The 20137-nt window shown below is 50.8% G+C and overlaps 1 protein-coding gene across 2 annotated transcripts in view; it reads right to left on the minus strand.

Moving 5' to 3' along the window:
- Window positions 1-957: 957 nt before the first annotated feature.
- CACNG5 (calcium voltage-gated channel auxiliary subunit gamma 5) overlaps window positions 958-20137 on the minus strand; it is a 40554-nt gene continuing 21374 nt past the window's right edge. For both annotated transcript variants that reach the window (XM_045983883.1, XM_045983882.1), the window contains 6 exons: window positions 14064-14409; window positions 10043-10282; window positions 8464-8550; window positions 7312-7452; window positions 3724-3869; window positions 958-3401 (listed from right to left, as the gene is read on the minus strand). In XM_045983883.1, the coding sequence (XP_045839839.1) occupies window positions 3144-3401; window positions 3724-3869; window positions 7312-7452; window positions 8464-8550; window positions 10043-10238 (828 nt within the window). In that variant the 5' untranslated portion in view covers window positions 10239-10282; window positions 14064-14409 and the 3' untranslated portion in view covers window positions 958-3143. The remainder of the gene's footprint in view (window positions 3402-3723; window positions 3870-7311; window positions 7453-8463; window positions 8551-10042; window positions 10283-14063; window positions 14410-20137) is intronic.

Here is a 20137-nt window from a genome sequence, read left to right on the forward strand (position 1 = left end):
GAGTGGACTTTGAGTAATGCAGATCACTCTTTAGAACATGCTGGGCCTCGTCCAATCAGTTGAAGTCTTAACTAGAAAAAAGACGGACCCATCCTGAGCAAGAAGAAGCAAGAACACACCACCAGACTGCCTTCAGACTCACACTGCAACTCCCACCTGAGTCTGCGGGCTGCTGGCCTCCTCCATCTGACTTTGCATTTGCTCAGCCTCCACCACCATGGACACCAATTCTTTAAAATAAACCTCCCCATGTATATCCCATTGGTTCCATTTCTCTGGAGAACTCTACTCTATGGCTTTTGTTCAGGAAAGGAGAGTTACCCAAACATGAAGGAGGGGGCTGAGAAGCCCGTGACATTTATGGATTTGTCCCCAGTGCCTTCCCATCGACTCCGTCCACAGCCCTGGTAACAGACCATTCCTCTGAAGGTCATCTGGTGGGGCAGACAGAAGGAGGCTGGGGAGTTCCACGGGGCAGGGAACTGGCAGTTTCGGAATTGTTCCTGCATGACCACTGGTTGAGCGCTTTTATTCCAGAATATATCAGACTTCAGTGTGTTACCCTCCCTCTCCAAGTTTTTGAAGGTGAGAAAAAAATCTCAGTGTGTTTTCTTCAAGTGCTTGAGGAAATCAGCAAGTGCATTGGGAAAGGGCCCTAATTATAATTTCCGAGTTTATACACTTTAATATTTGATTAAAGCCTTTGATTGTGGAGAGATGCTGCAAATAGGCCCCCCGGTTCTGAGACCAACAAAGAGACGGAAAGGAAACTGTAATAGTTGTGCTATGATTCATCTATCCCCCATCCCTTGTGAGGGAGTACAATGACCCAGAACCTGACCCTAAGATAAGCATCAACTACACCTTCCCGAGGCACGAGGTGCTTGACTTAGCAGCGCAGGCTCCAGGCCAATCAAGGCTCATCCTAATGACATCATAGTCAACAATCAGCTCATGTTCTCGAGTGGGTTCTATTTTTTCCATGTGCACACACAAGCCTGGCACAGTGACAGAGAAAGGGAGCCTAAGGGACAGAAAAGTACATTTTAGGAGGGTAGTTACATTGACCAAAATGGGAGAAAAGCACATCTAAACAACCGTCCAGTTTGGAAATGCTGCCCACTGGTCTGCACGTACACTACCTGATTCTTTTCCTGCAGAGGAGAACGCAGTTTCCGTCTGGGTTTACGGTCGCTCTCAGTTTCCAGGCAAGGCTCGAAAAGTCACATTGGATGGCAATCTGGAGCTTTCTACGCAAACTGGATCACTGGAGTTGGGGGCAGGTGTGTAGAAGAGGGTGGTTGGGGTTCATTTGGACCAAGCCCCTCAGAGCAGACCGGGTTGCCCAAGGATCCATGTTCAGATGGTGGCTGAACGGGGACCGCAATTGTCTTCTCGAATCTTCCCCTCTACTGTGCTGTGAGCAAGTGGAACAGTCCAACTACAAAGTGACCTGCCTATACCTGCTAGTTGCATGCCTGTCCCCCCACCCCCAAGTTCTATGTTGAGCCCCTCTTCTCCAGAACTTGGGAATGTGACCATGTTTGGAGACAGGGCCTTTAAACAGGGGATGAAGGTCAAATGAGTCTCTGAGGACAGGCTCTAATTCAATCTCACTGGTGTCCTGCTGAGAGGGAATGTGGACACCAGGGGTGGGCACACAAGCACAGAAAAGACCGGGAAGACATGTTGAGAAGACAGCCGCCATCTGCAAGCCAAGGAGAGGTATCAGAAGAGAGCCAATCTGCTGCCATCCTGATCTTGGACTTCTGGTCTCCCACACTGTGAAAGTCCGACCTTGTTTTGCTACTCACAACCTCAACACCAGAAATGCACACACTGAGAGGATGCCTGGAGAACTGGGGCGGGGTGAGGGGGTTCCCTGGGCCTTCCACTGATCCCTCCACCCCTGGCCCCTGTGGACTTCATGCAAGGTGCTTGGTACCTCCCAGCTCAAGTTTGCTACTAGGAAAATGGGCATCACTCTGCCTCACCTTCTGGAAGGATGTGGCTGCCTCCATATGTCCCCAGTCCGGGAAGCGGATAGTGCCCTGTGTTAGGATTAAATGACAACCCCCATATATTCATGGGCACCACAGGAGAGCAGCTGGATCTTTCCAAGGCTGGCTTTTTTTGACTCAAAATGCACCAAGTGTCGGCAAATCTAGCTCCAAATCCCAGGCAGCCTCTTTAAAAGCTGCCTTCTACTTACGTGGTATAGATGTGTATCCACATGGTCAGAGTTTAGGGCCTTGGACCGGAAATACTGCCCATGTGAGCAGGGACAGTATCCCTAGGGGCTCATAATACTAACAGTGCCTGATAATACTAACAGGGACCAGCCATAGTCTGACGTTCTCCCATAGTTTGACGTTCTCCTTGTCAGAGTCACTTCTCGGGTTAAGGCATTAAGGACCCCTGTTAAGTATGTTATAGGGGCCATACATATTAAGACATCATCAGCCATTAACACCTCTTTGTGACTTGTCAGAGTGGCCTCAGACCCACTCTTAGGCCCTTAGGGACCAAGGCCCCAGGCAGCTGAGTCCTGGTGGAAAGAAAGGAGGGAAGATTCAGAGCCTATCGGGCAGAGGAGGAGATGGAGAGCACAGAAAGGTGTGCTGTGAGGACTGGGGTGGGTAACGAAAAAAGATAAAGGATTTCACAAGGAACGCTGCTTGGCAATTCTGAACCAGCTGGACCTGAGTCCCCTTTTGGCCTGATGGCCCAGATCATGAACAGGAAGGCCAGGCTAGTTGGTAGGCATACAAGTCCCGCTGGGTGTGTGTAGGGAACTTGGCCTGCGGCCATGAAGTTGGGCGCTTAGGGACAATTACACAGCTGGAACGGCCGCCTCTCCCGGGACAGGAGAGAGCAGTGGGAGTGATTGGCACTCAGGAGGCGGGGCTACACCCACGCTCTCGGCCAATCAGCTTGCCCGCTGGCTCCGGACTCCGACACCCAGCCTGGGTCAGTTGGAGCTACTCTGGGGGGAAGATGTGGAGACAACGTGGGTCGTGACAACAGCGAAGCGTGGGGGCAGCCTGGGCCTGTCAGCCAAGGCCCCGGGGCTGCCAGGCCATCAGGGGAGCACGGCAAGGGCTCTCTGGCTGTCCACGGTCCAGGGAGGGAGGCGGCGAGGCTCAGCAGGGGGACGAGGACATCTGGTCGTAGTCGGGGCACTTGAGCAGGGCTGGGTAGCTGCTGTTCATCTGCAGGGAGGCGTCGCTGGAGATGTCAGAGGGGCTGCGGCCGCGGACCCAGGCGTCCGGGTGTAGGAACTGGCCTGAGTAATCGGAGCAGTTGCTCAGACGAGGCCGGTAGAAGCCGGGGTGCGGCCGGTACATGTCCTCGGCGGTGTACCGCTTCATGAACAGGTACACGGACATCACTCCGGCGCTCTGCCGGGAGGAGGGGGCAGAGCGCTCACTGCTGGGGGCCTGGCCTTGCTCTCCGGCTGGGGCTGGGGTCTGCATGGGTGGGGGGGGGCACCAGAGCCGCTGGAGCGGGGTGGGGACGTGGACAGGGGTGGGGGGACAGAGTAGGGGTGCCCGGGAGGAGTCCCCCTCCTACCACCCCCTCCCCACCCTGGGAAGGTGGGAGAGTGACACCTTGTGGGGAGGAAAAAGGGCAGCAGCGGGGGGTACGGGCCCGGGGTGCTTCTCCGGACCCTGCTCCCCCTGGGCAGTGCCCTGCCGCCACCGCGCCTGTGGGGAGGTTTACCTCGGTCAAAAGGAAAGAGATGGCTGCAAAGGCAAACGACCAGCCATACTTGTAGTTGAAATAGGTCTCTGCATCCTTGGTCCTGTTGAGCATCTCATCGTTGATGCTGGAGATGTAGAGCACCAGGCCCACCACCAGAGAGAGGCCTGTGACAAGGCAAAGGGGTGCTTGGTGAGCATGCCCCCCGGGGTTTGCTGATGGAGCACCCACCTCCCCTTGGGGTTCAGGCAATAAGGCTCTCATTTGGGGCTTGAAGGAGAGCAGGTACTGTCCTCCTAAAGACCTTGTTTGGACCATTACTCCCTGAAAGCAGAGAGCTGCGGGGAAGAAAGCCCCCTGTCCGGCCACCTTCTGAGCCACGGAAGTCCACGGCTCTCACCTCATCTGCCCACGGGAATCCCCTGTCTGATATACTTGCCTGAGCCCCACGCCGGACCTTCTGGGTCACTTGGCCTGGGCGGGGGCCCTGACACTACCATCCTCAAAGCTCCCAGCTGATGCTAAGGGGCGCTAAGGATGCATCCACTGAGCCAGCAAGTGGCTTTTGCTAAACTGAGGAATAAGACAGGCTCCCCTGACAGAGGCAGCCAGGGTCTCCAATCGCTAGCTCCCTAACATCCTTGTGGAGACTCAGTGGCCCATGATCTTCACAGCCCTGCCAATGCCGGCAGTGACACAATGAGATCCTGAGGCAGGAGGGGTAAAAAGCGAGTTTGTCCAGATCTTGGCAAGCGATAAATCAAGAGGCCAGTGGGGAACAAACTTCTGCTCCATTGTGCAAGGGACCGCCTCAGGCACCGGACCCTCGGTTAGTTACTGTCACGGAATCAGGACATAATTAATTACTCTGTTTTGAGCTTCTCAGGCTTAATTCCACTCACATGATTAAACTAGGGCATCTTGAAGGAGGAACATTAAAGGAAAGGAGATGTGATTCGGGCCTTCCTTGGCCCTTAACTCAGGCTGGAATCACTGCTGGCTCAAGGGAACCTTCTCTGTTGTTATTAAAACAACTTCCCATGACCCCATTCATTCAGAGACTTCTGAGCGTGTTGCCCTCTGCTGGAAAAGCCTCAGGGGTCTCAAAGCTACTATAGGGCCTTGACTCTTGTGAAGCTCATAGAAAGATAAAGGAAAAGTTTAACCCCTGGGTCTGTATGTCTTGGACTAGGTGAAAATATCACCATGCAGAAGAGAGGTTGAGGACCCTGCAGGTGCCCAATAAATATTTGTTGGACTGATGGACGGAAGGGGGATGAGCGGATTAATAGATGGAAGAGAGGGGGGAAGAGGGGTGGGTCGGTTGAAAAAAAGATGGACAGGATGAAGGGAAGAAAGGATGGAGAAAGAAGTTAAGAAAGGGAAAAAAGAAAGAAGGGAAGGAAAGAACGGAGGAAGGGAAGGGAAGGGAAGGGAGGGGAAAGGAGGAAGGAAGGAGGGAAGGAGGAGGCTATACTGATAAGAAAATGTTGAGAAAAGGAACCTGAACTGTCTTGGGAGTCAGACGGCAATCAGAATACCTGGTGACAAGAGCTCTTTTACTCCCTTCCCTCCCTCGCTTTCTTTCTTCCTCTATCCATCCACCCACTCACCATCCATCCATCCATCCATCCATCCGTCTACTCATCCATCCATCCATCCACCCAAATATCCCTCCACCACCCATCCATCCACCCACCCAACCATCCCTCCACCATCCATCCATCCATCCAACCATCCATCCACCCACCCAACCATCCCTCCACCATCCATCCATCCATCCACCCATCCATTCACCCACCCAACCACCCATCCACCATCCATCCATCCATCCACCCAACCACCCATCCATCCATCCATCCATCCGTCTACCCACCCATCCATCCACTCCCCCAACCATCCATCCATCTACCCATCCATCCATCTATTATTCAAGCCATCCACCTACCCATCTTCCATCTGAACATCTACTCCTGAGGCCCTCCCTTGTCTGAAGTACTATCTCCAAAAGGTCCTCGTGAAAATGTACAGGTCACCTTAAAGGAGAGAAAGAGCCTACCTTTCTTTCCCACATCCTCTTGCCTTCTCACTTGGAGGACTCCCTGTGAGTAACCACATCCTTACCCATGGTTCCCTCTCCTACTCCCCAAGTGGTTAGCTCCTAATCTCTATTTTGGGTTCAGGCCCCTTCCATGAACCTCTGACCCCTAGCAGCCTTTGGGACTCCTCCTCCTAGATGTTACATGGACACCTAAAACCCAGCATTTCCCACACTAAACTCATGAACTTGGCCCAAATTTGCTGCATCTCCTGTGCTCTCTAGATCAAGCATGGATATGCCATCCACCCACTGCCCAAGCAAGAACTTGGCACCATCCTTGGCTCTTCTAGTGAAAGCCTAGTCCTTGTCCCATTGAGTTGATTTCCAAATGTCACCCTGAATCCTGTCATTTCTCTCTCCTGTCATCCCCATAATGCTGGCCATCATCCCCTCTTTCCTGTGCATTGAAATAGCTCCACACCTGCTCTCCCTGCCCCTGTCTTGCTCCCATCCTTCCCTCCATTCCCCAGAGTGGTCATTCTAAAATCCCCAAATATGACCATATTGTCATCCCTCAACTCAAAATGCTTCTGAGCTTTCTCACAATGTCCAAAATCCATAAGGCATCATTAGATGTCTTCCCGTCTCCCCTCCTGCTACATTCCACCTTCCACTCCCGCCATAATGAGCAATGAACTCCCCAATGCTTTAGCCCCCTTTCTTCCAGGATCCCCTTCCAAATGCACCCACAACCTCATTCCTTTACCTATTTCTTAGTCATCCTTCAGCTCCCCTTCTGGTGGTCATCCCTGAACAACCCTTGATCTGAGTTTCAGTCACTGCTCTCAGCCCCCATAGCAGTCCTGGCTTGTCCTGCTGTGTTCATATTTCTGTCTACTTGTTTATATCTCTCACTCTGCTGACCTTTTGTGGGCAGTGATGCCAGCAATCAGAATAAGAAGCCCTGGTAGAAAGAAAGAAAAAAGAAAGAGGAAAGAGGAGAAAGAAAGAAAGAAAAGGGGGGAAAGAAAAGAAAAGAGAAAAGAAAAAACAAGACAAGACAGACAAGCTGGTGTCTCTCCAGGAAGAGAGATCCGTGTTTAAGGGACCTGGGTATGGACATTGACTGGAAAGTGAAAGTGGATAGTACGAGTCTCCTGATGACAGCTGAGGTCTGGGAGTGAAGGGGCCATGATTCCAAAGGCAGATTGTACCTACCTTTCCTGCAAAATCAGGAAGAAATAGCCCCTTCAAAAATAAGAATGCTCATTATTGGTGGAACTAAGAAGTCAGAGGTGGCAACTATGGGCAGTGAGGAGAGAGCCCCAGGTTGAAATCGCAGCTCTGCCCCAGGTGAGCCTGGCAGGTCTCTCCTCCTCCAGGGGTCATGGATGGGCTTGAGGTCATCAGAGGTCCCCCTCACTGACCCAGTTCTGCCCGAGGCTCTGACTCAGCCACCCTGGTGCCAGGGTCTGAGCCACAGCTGTGATCACACTTCCCAGAGCAGAGCCACGGGGGAGTCAAACGTCGGGAGTTGTGAGTGCACGGAAGAAAACAGTACGACTTACCTGAGAGGATGAAAAAGATGCCGGAGACAAAGGCGAGTATTGTCCTGTGGGGACGGATGTGTCCGATGTTGCTCAGGATAAACCCAATGAACATGAAGAAGAGGCTGACCAGGGGGAACGGTGTGGCCGAGCGAATCATTTCTGATTAAGGGGACAAGAGGACACCGTTGGCCTCCCATGGCCTTACCTACTTACCTCCCCTCCCAGGTGTTCCTGACAGTGTCTGCTATCTGGTCCCCCAATCTCCCTGGCCAGCATGAGTTCTCTGGGTTCCCTCCCCTTCTTGAGTGGCCCAGGGATCTCTCAGTACTGGCAGGGCTTGTGTCCCTGAGGCAGGGCTGGGAGGTCTGACTTCAAGGGCCAACATGCTTCTGTCTTCTCTTCCAGTGCAAAATGCTCCCTCCAGGGCATCCAATATGGCAGCCGTAGAAGGGCTGGTCACGTGTCTCACTTCCTCTCTTGGGGGCATGAACCCTTGCCATGCACACAGGCCTCTCTCTCTGAGGGTCATAAGAGACAGTTCCTGGCCTCTGTTGTCTTCAACTTATAATTACTTGGGGAACGGTCTGCATAATTGTATCTTGTCTTTGTCCTCCCTGCAGTTTCCCAAGTGAGAAGAGTGTCCTCGATATTCATGGTGGGCCCCTCGACTACACCAGAGATTTTTCCAATCAACTGACTCAGGACGGGGCCTGGAAAGACCAACCATGTGATGAGAAGGTGGGGTTTCAAGCCATGTGATCCAGGCCTGACTCTGGGAAGAGGATGGGATCTGGAGACTGTGTTTGGTCATGGGCTCACTCGATCACGCCTCCGTAATGAAACCCAGTTAAAAACTCGGCAGCAAAGCCTGGCTGGGGTTCCTGGTTAATGAACACATCCATGTGTCAGGGTGGCGACCGTCCTGATTCCATGGGGAGAAGACATGGAGGCTCAACCCTCAGGGCCCTCCCAGATCTGGCCCTATGTGCCTCTTCATCTGAGCTCTTGCTAGTAAAACTGTGATGAGAAGTATAGTGTTTTTCTGAGTTCTGTGACTTATTCTAGCCATGTTTTGAACCTGAGGGCAATCACAGGAACCTTGCTTCTTCCCTCTGACCCGCTCTGCTCTGTCTAGCCAGGGAGCCAGGTCAGAAAGTCTGAGACACCTACTTAGAACATTGACGGTAGACTCCGACGTCAGCTGGGAGTTCATGGGCATCACGTATTCTATGGTGAAGCAGCGTCCCCGCTCTTCCCCTGGGAAGACAAGCATCATTTCCATTTCCACATGATTCTTGAATGTGGATTTTAAGTTAATACGTTCAAATGGTATTCCCAAATGCTCCGAGGAATCTCTGCCCGACTGGGTTTGCACCTGGGCTGGATCTAAACCCAGGGGACCCCATCCCTGGCTAGTGACCTTCAGTAGGGGTAGGGGCGCCTCCTGACTTCACATCTTTCCTAGAGGAGCACCCCCATGAAAGTGGACCCAAGCACCAAGAGTCACACGAAACGCAGTCTGCGCTGCAAACTTGAGGTTGAGGGACACATCTGACGGCCATCTTGTTGCTCTGGGGCAGACTCAGCTGATGACGGCGCATGACGGGCTTTGATGGACCAGACCCCCCCAAAGCCTTGTCAATCATTTCGGAAGTCAGTTCCTAGTGACTTCAAATTCTCCTTCAGACTTAAGTGGAGACTGGTGCCACATAGTTTAGGGCCATGGGAGGTGAGGTCAAGGTCAGATGTCATTTCCAACATAGACCAACGAGTCACCAGGAGGTCAGGCCTTGAGGTGTGCTCCCTGCCCAATACCGCTAGGCACCAATCCCCATCCTCATTCTCCAAAGCCCCACTATAAAGCTGGGAGGATCACAGGTTCCCTCTGCCCTGTGTGCATGGAAGGTGACAGGGCCTTTCTAGAAAGGCTCAGTGATCACCCTGGCGGGGGGGGGGGGGGGGTTCCAGCCAGCTGAGGCTGGCAACTAGTCCTTCAGGGTATGGAGATGTTCGTCTTGTACAGGCTGGTTCTGGGCCATGATAAAGGGATAAAGACAAAGTGTTTAGAATAGTGCAACTCAAGGGTTCTAGAGAAGTCCTCGAGAGCTGGAGGGAGGCCCAGATAGGCGGGAGCAAAACCCGAACCAGCTGTGGATTTGGAAGGACCTGCATCTGGGTTTTCTCCTCATTTCACGGACTTGGAACAGGGAAACTGTCCGGCATTTCCCATTCTGTAAACCAGTGGACCTGTGACGTCAAGTCAGGGAGACTTGCTGGGTCTTCATTTATTTGTGAAGTAGAAATAAGTTCTGCCTTAGAGTTTTGTGGGGAAGCACTGGGATCGATAATTCCACGAGCTGAGGCACGCCAAGGGCAGTCCCAGACCTGTGGGAGGCCAGGCCCGTTCAGCCTGGGAGGCAGAGTGTGGGGGAGGGTGGGGAAGACGTGGCTACATTCATCTCTCAGGTCAGGCGCTGGGGACGCAGGTCCCAGGGGATGACAGGACCTGTTCCAGTGGACACTGTGACTCAGGGCTTGAGTTTGGAAAGGACCCTGGTCACTGCAGGGAGCCCCACCCGGAATTCACGAAGTCCGTACCTGGGGAACTTCCCTCTCCCAGTGGGCATCTCTTCCCAGCGGTGGGAGGAGTGGGGGCCAGGGGGGGGCTCTTGGGCAGGTTTTCCTGGGGCGGAGGCAGGGGCTGCTCCTCTCTCTGGGGCACGGCCGTCCCACTCTGGGGTGCCCTTACCTGCAAGGAAGCAGACACGCCACAGGCCCGAGTGCAGGGACATCTTGATCTCCATGCTCTGGTTCTGGGGCAGGACCACGCCCTCCTCTAGGTAAAGCCAGTAGTCGGTGCTGACGGCGATGCCCAGGAGCCCCAGGCCACAGACGGCAAAGACGCTGCTCAGCAGGGTCAGGGCCTTCCTCCCGCAGCCACTCATCTTCCCAGAGGTTGCCGGGCGGCCTGCGGCCAAGGAAGCGGGCTCTGGAAGCAGGAGAGACGGGGAGCTGACCGTAGCAGCCACAGCTTTGAGGAGGTCAAGATGTGGGGGAGGAAACTCAAGTCAACCCTGTCTGGGTAACCGGACGAACAAAGACCCACAGGCCACTAAGGGGTGCTTCCTCTCTCCCCCTCAGGAATTCACAGCTTCCTGCGCAGGCTACTTCAGGGGTCTCCCTTTCCTCTCTGGGAGCGCTCGTTCACCTGCAGCAACGTGCTCCATCCACACGGAAGACAAGAGAAGCAACACTCTCCTTGCCCTCGAAGGGTTCCCATTAGAAGAACAAGGTACCGCCGGCACAACTGAAAAATGCAGTTGAGATCTCCCCGAGAGCCTGAGGAGAAACGGGGGCATGAACTCTGCTGGGGCAGTCTTCTCTGTGTTAAGAAGGACTCTGAGGTTCAAACGCACCTCGACAGAGAGCATCAGGATCCAGAAGGGGAGGCAGCGGCAGCCTGAAGCAAAGAGAGAGGGGCAGAGAAGGCCCCTTGGAAAGGTGTCTCCCTCACAGACTCCAATCAGTTCTGGGTCAGCCCCAGCCAAGAAGCCACACCACAGTCCAAACCCACGGGGCCTCTAGAACCATCAGACTTGGCCGGCTCGGCTGAGGGATTCTGGGGCAGCTGGCCTCCCGGGGTGGGGGGGGCGGGCGGTAGGGGTAGCCTGCAGGTGCTCTCCGTGCGGCCCACCTGGAGAACGACTGATCTTCGCTCCTCCAAGTGTGACCCATGGACTGGTGGCATCGGCCTCACCCCAGAGCTTGTCAGAAAGGCAGAATCCAGGACCTTCTGCCTTTCTAAACCAGAACCTGCGTTTTAACAACATCCAGGTGAGCTGCGGATCTGCGGAAGTCTGCGAGGCTCCGTGCCAAGCCAAGAAGCAGCACGCTACAGTGCAGTAAGGGTCACGATGGGGGAAAGCTGGGATGTGACGGGCGCCCCGGAGAGGGTCACCTAGGGAGCTGCAGGGGGCAGGCAGAGCCATTTCTAGAAAGGAAGGTGGGCGGGCACGGCCAGTCATGCCTGCAAACTGCCAGGCCACCATCATCTCTGATGGACCCTTTTGCCGTCCTCCAAAGTCAGAAATTCTGCCATGTTAATGGTCAGGAAAGAGTCAAGTCCCACAGCGCCTGTGAGCGGATGTGGGGTCACCAACCTCCGGGCCCTGTCTGAAGCCTTCAGTCCTAGCCCAGCTGAGATGCAGGGACCTCCCCGGCTGAGCCCGCTGAAAGGGGACAGAAGCCGCGCTCAGGTCAGGAGGCTTGACTTGTCCAGGGAAGTCTGCGCCCGCTGTGGGAGCAGGGCGAAGGAAGAAGGGGTGGAGAATGGGTGCTCTTGGCCCCAAGGGGGGATGAACTGAGCCCAGCTCCTTAGCCCCGGCCCTGCCCTAGCAGCTGACTGTGGGGGAGTTGACCCGGCTACGGAATGAGCCCCACGCTGCTTTCCTGGAGGCCTGGGTGAGAACCTGGGAGCAGGGCTCCCGTCCCTGAGGCTGGAGAGCATCGTCCTTCCTAAATCGACTTTGACAAAGGAGGGAAGAATAAAATGCCAAACAACCAGCCCCACCAGCAAGCCAAGTTGTTGTCCGCGCCGTGGGGTGGGGGACGGAGCAGGACGGCTCGGCTCCTGACTGGGTTACAGGCGCCTAATAAAGCACCTGTTCTGTGTAGGAGGCCCTGTGTTTCTGTGCTCGGTGCTGCGGACAAGACAGAGGAAACAGGGACTGTGGCTTGCAGAGTTTATGAGCTGGAAAAGGAGGAAACAGCAGCGTCATGACTAGGACCCCAGGGAAGGGGCTGGGCAGGACTGCCGGGATGGGTGGTGACAAGGTAATACACTTTGTGGTCCTTGCACTCACTTTGGAGGCTCATAAAACCCCATCTGCCGGAGGGAAGGGAATTAGAAGCCGGGGTGGTTGGGGGGTAAGGGAAGGAGAGGAGAACAAAGGGATTCGATCCCCAATGAGAACAAGAGCTCTGTGCATTGCGAGGAGCCTTGAAGTGAGAGGTGGGCTGCCTGGTGACTAACTAGCCGTGTCGTGCTGAAACAGTAACCTTTCAGAGGGCCATTTTTTCCCTCTAAGAGAATAACAATAAAAGCCAAAGTGTACTGACTGTTCTTCATTGTTAGGTACTCTGCTAAGCACTTGACTCTCTCTTTTAATCCTTATAGCTGTGTTACCGTCCCCATTTTATAGGTGAGCAAACTGAGGATCAGAGAGGTTAAGAAACTTGCCTGAGATCGCTCAGCTAGCAAGTGGTGGTGCCTGCCTTTACACTTCACCTTGCCTCATTCCCGAGACCTTTCCTGTGCCACTGCTAGGAGTGTTTTCCAAAGTGGGTTCCGTGGAGCATTATTCCAGTAAAAAAGACTCCAGTGGGGAAAATAGCGTGGGAAGCACCGCACCTAGGTCTGGAAGAATCACGCTGCCTGTTAATGTTACAGGACTGAAAAGCTTGTGCCATTTTGCTCATTGTGGTGTTTTCCAAACTCCTGTGTCCACAAAATGGCATCTGTTTCCATGGCACCCACTTTGGGAACACTGCTGCCCCCCGTGAAGAACGCTAAGTTCTCACCCCATCACTCCACGAAATTGCTGGGGGATTAAACTCAGCACAGACGCGGTGTGCTTTGCAAGGAATTAGCATCACACGGCAGTGGGGTAACCAGCCCCCATCCTTGCAGGGGGCACAGATCAGGGCTTCAGAAACATGATAGCCAGCGCCTTGCTGGGGCTGAATGGCCAATTTTAACAGTAAGCTTGGCAGAGAGACAAAAAAAGATTCAGATCTGAGAGATCTAGGAAGCGGAGGGTAGAGAGGAGGTTGGAGCTGAAGCCCTTCATGCAGGAGAGAAAGGAAGAGGCAGAGGCTGACCCACCCGCCGCACTGCAGGAGCAGATCGCAAAGCCCGGGGTGAGCTTGGGCAAAGGGACAAGACCCTTCGAGAGTGTGTAGCAAATCCACGCAACGTGGCACAGAGCAAGAAACAGTCCTCTCATCACACAGTTGTATTTGCGCTTCTGTTACGAGATCATATTTATGTACAAATAAATACCATGGGCTAAGGACTGAAAAGCCCTTTGTGTATAGTACTTCATTGGGACCTCATGACAACCCCATGAGTAGTAGGTGGCATATGCCCCCATTTCATGGATGGGGAAACTAAGGCTCAGACATGTAATGCAGTCTACAGGACTTCACAGGTGGGTGACACCTGTGACCTGAGATTGATTTAAATTTAGGTCTAATTCCCAAGTCTAGGCTCTGGCTACATCATCTCCCTGCTGCAGGAATAAACAGGTTCAAGAAACTTGGGGTGTGGGCGCCTGGATGGCTCAGTGGGTTAAGCCTCTGCTTTCGGCTAGGGTCATCATCTCAGGGTCCTGGGATCCAGCCCCACATCGGGCTCTCTGCTCAGCAGGGAACCTGCTTCCTCCTCTCTCCCTACTTGTAATCTCTCTCTCTCTGTCAAATAAGTAAATAAAATCTTAAAAAAATAAAAAAGAAACTTGGGGTGAAGATCTAGAAATCTAGAAATGCACACGCCACAGTGTCTCGGAAGTTTGTCTTTGGAAATAGCCAAACGTTACATGAAGGCTGACACTCCTGGGTGTCCTTTGGGGGAGTCAGCGGGCATATCTGCTCATACTGAGAGGCGAACTCTCACCCAGCATTTCTGATTCCCAAAAGCCTTTCAGGGCGGGAAGACTAACGCTTCCCTCAAAGCACGCTTAAGAAAACCAGGGTCCAGAGGAGACATTTACCTGAGACCGCACGGCCCGTTCCGTGGAGGGACAAGAGTGTGAACTGGAAATCTGAGTGCTGATGCAGTGCTTTTCTCTCCGTGCTGTACGGGTCGGACTCGTGCACTCGCCCGTTCTGCAAGCACCAGCTGCGATCGGTCCCGTCTCAGTTCCGAGCTGGTCTCGCGTGCGACTGCGCGTGCGCACAACTTCCAGCCAGGGTCTTCAGTGGGCGGGGCAGCGGTCCCCCCACGACTCTCCGGTCCGGAATGAATTCCCGGTTCCCGCACGATCTTTGCTTTTCTGCGGCTGTTTCTCCTTCTCACGAATCCTCTCCCTCGGCTGCAACATCCAGTTGATTTTTCTCCTGGTGGGGGGGGGGGCAGACCTTTTTTTTGGTAAGTTGCTACCACCAGACAAGACATTTATGTTATGATATTAAATGAATAAAGCTGGAGGCGAAACCCCGCGTTTGCCAGGAGATCAACTCTGAAACAAATTCATAGGCTGGGAAGGAATAAACCAAAACGTTGATGGTGGATATTTCCAGGTCCCAAGGTTATGTGTATTGGATTTTCTTTATGCTGTTCTGTGCTTGACAAAGCTTCTAAAAAACCAAAAAGACAAAACAAAACAAAACAAAAAAACCACTCATATATTCAGAGAAGAAAACTAAAGATCCGTCATCAATGGTCTGATCACTGCCCTTGTAAACAGCAATGGAAGCACCCCAGTTAATTTCTGGGCTACAGATGCCAAAATGCAGTGTCTTCCCTTGGAGCGCGGGGCCCAGAAGCACAGCAGCTTCGAGTCTTTTAAGATGATTGTCCTGGTGCCATTACCTCTAAGAATTAGCTTGTTAATTATCAGGAATTAACAGTCGCTAATTATCATCTGTGACTAGCAATTAGGGAGAAATGTCTCGTGGAGATTAAATCAGTAGTAGCACATCTCTCTGCCCAAGCCGATAGCGAAGTGCTCAGGTGCTCAGAGACAGGTGAGCTTACCGGCACGAGTGAGAGCCCAGCTGGAGAACTGGGAGTGTGTCCGGCAGGGTGGACAGGGGAGGAGAAAAAACGGGGAAGGAGACTCCAATGCAGACATCCTGATCTCAGTTTCCCACGAATGCAAAGAAAACCCAGTAGTGCTTGATGAAGGGTTGGGGGTGTGGGGGTTCTGGACAGGGCTTCCGGGCAGTTACAGCAGCTGCTCCTGTGGGTGGGGCTGGGTGGCTCAGCGTCAGCTTGGCCCACACCCAGCAGAATGAGCTGGTGACCCGGGGACAGCCCCCAGTGGCCCTGTGGCTCTGCTTTCTTCCCCTCGTACTGATCCCCATTACATTCTATGGTGGCGAAAAAGCGACCACAAATTCTTTGACACTTCTCCCACTGGGAGGTGGGACACATAGCCCTGTCCTCCCCTCAAGTCTAGGCAGGTCTGTGATGACTTGGGCCGACAGAGTCCATGGAATTGACGTCATAAGGCTGGGTCACAGGAGGAGATGCAGTTTCTGCCCGGTTCTCTGGGGAGCCCATGCAGGGGGAAGCCAGTCCCCAGGTGAGAAGTCTGAGTCCCCCAAGATTGCCAGGCTTTGGAGCAGAGTTTCTCAACCTTGGCCCTGTTGACATTTTGGGTTGGATGCATCCTTGTGGTAGGGAGCTGGGATGTGCACGGCACGGTGGTCAGCAGCATCCTTGGCCGCCACCCGCCAGAGGCTACTGCACCTGTTGTACTAGACAGAGATGCCCCTGGGTGGCACAGTCACCCCTGGCTGAGAACCACTGCCTTGGAGACCCTGAAGAGGCGTTCTGATTGGCAGCCTGAGCTGAGCTCCCAGCCACGGGATTGGGCCACAGTGGATGCCCCGCCCAGTTGAGCTTTCAGATCACTGCAGCCCCCGCCCAGCCTGACAGCATCTGCCGGACAGACTCCAAACAAGAACAGCCTAGCTGAGCACTTCTCAAATTCCTGACCCACAAAATCATGAGCAAAATATGGTCGTTGTTTTTTGTTTTGTTTTGTTTTGTTTTTCAGGGGCCTGAACTCACAACCCTGAGACCAAGATCCAAGCTGAGATCAAGAGTCAGATGCTTAACCTACTGAGCCACCCAGGAGCCCCTGGTACTGCTGTCTTATACAATTGCATCCTGAGGTAATATGTTCTACGGCAGAAGTTACTAAAATAACTATTACTCATTTAATTAGCATCTCCTTCTCACTGCCTAAGTAAGACAGAAATCTCAGGTGACCTGAGGGTCATAGTTTAATCCTAGAATTTACAGCTATGTTGGGGAGTGAATGGCACATGGACTTTGGGATCTGACAGGTCTGAGCTGGAATGCCAGTTCTCCCATGTCACGTCCCGGGTAAATCACATGACCACTCTGAACCTCGGTATCTTCATCTGTAAAACAGGGAAAGCTTCAGAAGGATTGTTGTGAGGATTTACACAAGTGTAACCAAATAAGGCTCGGCCACCTCAGGCCATCTCTGTACAATGCTGCAGTCAGGAAGTCCCACCGCCTGACTCCCAAAGAGCAGTGTGCAACAAGGCAGAATTAATAAGGTACATCTGTCCCTGAAAAGGGTCAAAGTGTCCCAGACTTTTTCATCTCCATCCAGTTCTCCAATTTCCCTCTTATCATGACAATTGCTGCCTGCAGAATTGCCTTCATTTCTATCTCTGCCAAATACCAACCCTATCTTACCTCCCTATCATCTAAGGCATTTGGATGGGAGAGATTTTAGGATCTTCACACTCAAAGAGCTAAAGTGCTCTGAATGGTCATGTAAAGGGTGTTTTCCTGGTGGGCACCATGGTGTTTCTGTAGACACAGATAATACATATAACATTAGCAAATGTGTATGGAATATTTAAGGGTCAAGCACATTAGAGGCTCAGCATCAGAAGGAAGTGGGTCAAGTGAAGACTTGAGACATCTAGGCATTGAAATAAACAGGTAGACACGTAATAACATATAAAAACCAATAGCTATAATACAGTTGGAAAATATAACGCTGTCTATGTAGCAACAAAATGGTAAACTCTAGGGGAATAAACTTAAGTTATGTGTTAGTGCTGTATAAAGAAAACCTCCAAGCTATCAATAAACATAAAAGACAACTCATAAATAAAATAATATATCATGTTTTTAGGTAGGGAGACAATGTCATAAAAATGTCAACTCTCTCTAAATTAATTGATGAATTCAATGCAATGAGTTCTCTTTAGAAAAATGACATATGGGTCTGGGGTTAGAATTATAAAAAGCACTGGAGAGGAGACTTAGAGCTTTTTTGTTCTGTTTTGATATTTTTTTTTGTTTGTTTTTTGTTTAGAGAAGGAGAGAAGGAGAGAGTGAGTGGGGAGAGAGAAAGAGAATCGTAAGAGGCTCCATGTCCCACACAGAGCCTAATTAAGTGCTCGATCTCAGAACCCTGAGATCATGACCTGTGCCAAAATCAAGAGGCAGATTTTTTTAAATATTTTATTTATTTATTTGACAGACAGAGATCACAAGTAGGCAGAGAGGCAGGCAGAGAGAGAGGGGGGAGCAGGCTCCCCGCTGAGCAGAGAGCCCGATGTGGGGCTTGATCCCAGGACCCTGGGATCATGACCTGAGCCAAAGGCAGAGGCTTTAACCCACTGAGCCACCCAGGCGCCCCAAGAGGCAGATGTTTAACTGACTGAGCCATACAGGCCCTCCTGAAAAATCCTTTTACAAATAAAGATAGGGGCGCCTCGGTGGCTCAGTGGGTTAAAGCCTCTGCCTTCAGCTCAGGTCATGATCTCAGGGTCCTGGGATTAAACTCCACATTGGGCTCTCTGTTCAGCGGGGAGCCTGCTTCCCCCCCATCTCTGTCTGCCTCTCTGCCTACTTGTGATCTCTCTCTGTCAAATAAATAAATAAATAATCTTTAAAAAAAAATGAAAAAATAAAAATAAAGATAGGGGTGCGTGGGTGGCTCATTGGGTTGGGCCTCTGCATTCGGCTTGGGTCATGGTCTTAGGGTCCTGGGATCAAGTCCCACATTGGGCTCTCTGCTCAGCAGGGAGCCTGCTTCCCCTCTCTCTCTTTGCCTGCTTCTCTGCCTGCTTGTGATCTCTCTCTGTCAAATAAATAAATAAAATCTTTAAAAAAAAATAAAGATAGATGAATGGGATCTGCCAGATATTTATGCTTGCTGTGTAGCTACAATAATTAAAACAGACTGCTATCGATGAAAAAATAAAATAAAACAAATCATTAAATGAGAGTAAAAAGAGATTTTTAGACTTCCAATTCTGGCTATGATGAACTAGCTTGTATTAGACCAAACTTCCTGTGAAAATAACTAGAACAGCTTTGTAAAATGAAAAATATCTATTTGAACACATTGTAGAGGAATCAGAGAAACCAAGATTTTAGAGGTTGAGACCTGAAGATAAAGGAAATGCATTGACATAAGCCCAACATGTTGCACAACTTTTCCACTTGAAGCATGTGTCAGTTCATACAGAATATGGGTCTGAGAGGCTGAGAAAAAGGCTATGAGGATCTTACAGCAGACACGTGATGCTACAAGAGTCAATAATCAGTGTTCAGGCATCACCAAGTAGGGCAGACCTGATAAATAGCCCAATCTTTCAAACAGAGGACCTGGGACAGCTTACACTGCAGGTGAACAAGAGATCAGCTTCCACAAGACTGAAGCTTATTTCAAATCAGCTCAATTCATGATTGGATGTAGGCAATCTTCTCTGATTTAACAGACTGCTAAAAAAAAAAAAAAGTAAATCCTATTTGGGGGATGATAACACTCTTAAGAACTTCTAGAATTTTCCATTAAAATGTGTTGTGTTCAATCAAAAATTACAAGACACATCAAGAGGCAAGACTTTGACAAAACAAAAGAGACATTAGAAATAGCAATGATGCGATGTTATATCACTATATATAGTGATATATATAGTGATATAACATGATGACACTTTTAAAAGTGCTTTAAGAAAGCAGTTGTCAACCTAGAATTTCATACCCAGCAGAAATATCTTTCAAGGTGAAATAAAAAATTTTTTTTCAGAAAAATAAAAACCAAGGAAATCTGTCATCAGCAAATTTGCATCAAAATAAATACTTGGGGCACCTGGGTGGCTGGTGGATTAAGCATTTGTCTTTGGCTCAGGTTGTAATCTCAGGGTCCTGGGATTGAGCCCCATGTTGGGCTGCTCAGTGGGGAGTCTGCTTCCTCTCTCCCTCTGCCCTTTCCCCTACTCATTTTCTCTCTCTCTCTCTCCCTCTCTCAAATAAATAAATACATCTTTAAAAAGTACTCAAGAGATTCTTCAAGCAGAATGATCTGGTATCAAAGCACAGAAATGAGGAAAGGAGAAAGAATGAAAAGGGTAATTATGTGTGTAAATCTAAATAAAATAGTGTAAAAAGGAAAAATAAACTATCTTGTGGATTTAAAAATGTATGTAGAATTACTCTGATACTAATGTGCCTTTCTTTTCCCTCTAATTTTAAGATTTTCTCTTTGTTGAACTGAAAAATGATGAAAATATGACATCAAAATTTGTGGCACAAAGCAAAGTTAGGCTAGATGGAAAATTACAGCCTTAAGAGCATGTATTAGAAAAAAAAAGAAAAACGGGGGCACCTGGGTGGCTCAGTGGGTTGGGTGTCTACCTTTAGCTCAGGTCATGAGCTCAGGGTCCTGGGATTGAGCCCTGCATTGGGCTCTCTGCTCAGCAGGGAGCCTGCTTCCCCCTCTCTCTCTGCCTGCCTCTCTGCCTACTTGTGATCTCTCTTTCTCTGTCAAATAAATAAATAAATAATCTTAAAAAAAAAAGAAAAAGAAAAACTGAAAGTAAATGATTTAGTTATCTATCTCAAGAAGATAGAAAAAAATGCAAATACATCTCCACTCCAAATAGGACGAAGAAAACAATAAGAAATTAATGAAAAGAAAACAAGCCTCTAATAAAAAAAAAAATCCACTAGTGTAATTGGCAAACTCCCAGCAAGACAGAGAGATAGAGACAGAGATGAAGAGAAAGGATGAATGAATGGATGAATGAATGAATATCCAGGTCTAGCAAGGTTGTGAGA

The sequence above is a fragment of the Meles meles genome, chromosome 18 (assembly GCF_922984935.1).
Source record: "Meles meles chromosome 18, mMelMel3.1 paternal haplotype, whole genome shotgun sequence".
NCBI lineage: Eukaryota > Metazoa > Chordata > Mammalia > Carnivora > Mustelidae > Meles > Meles meles.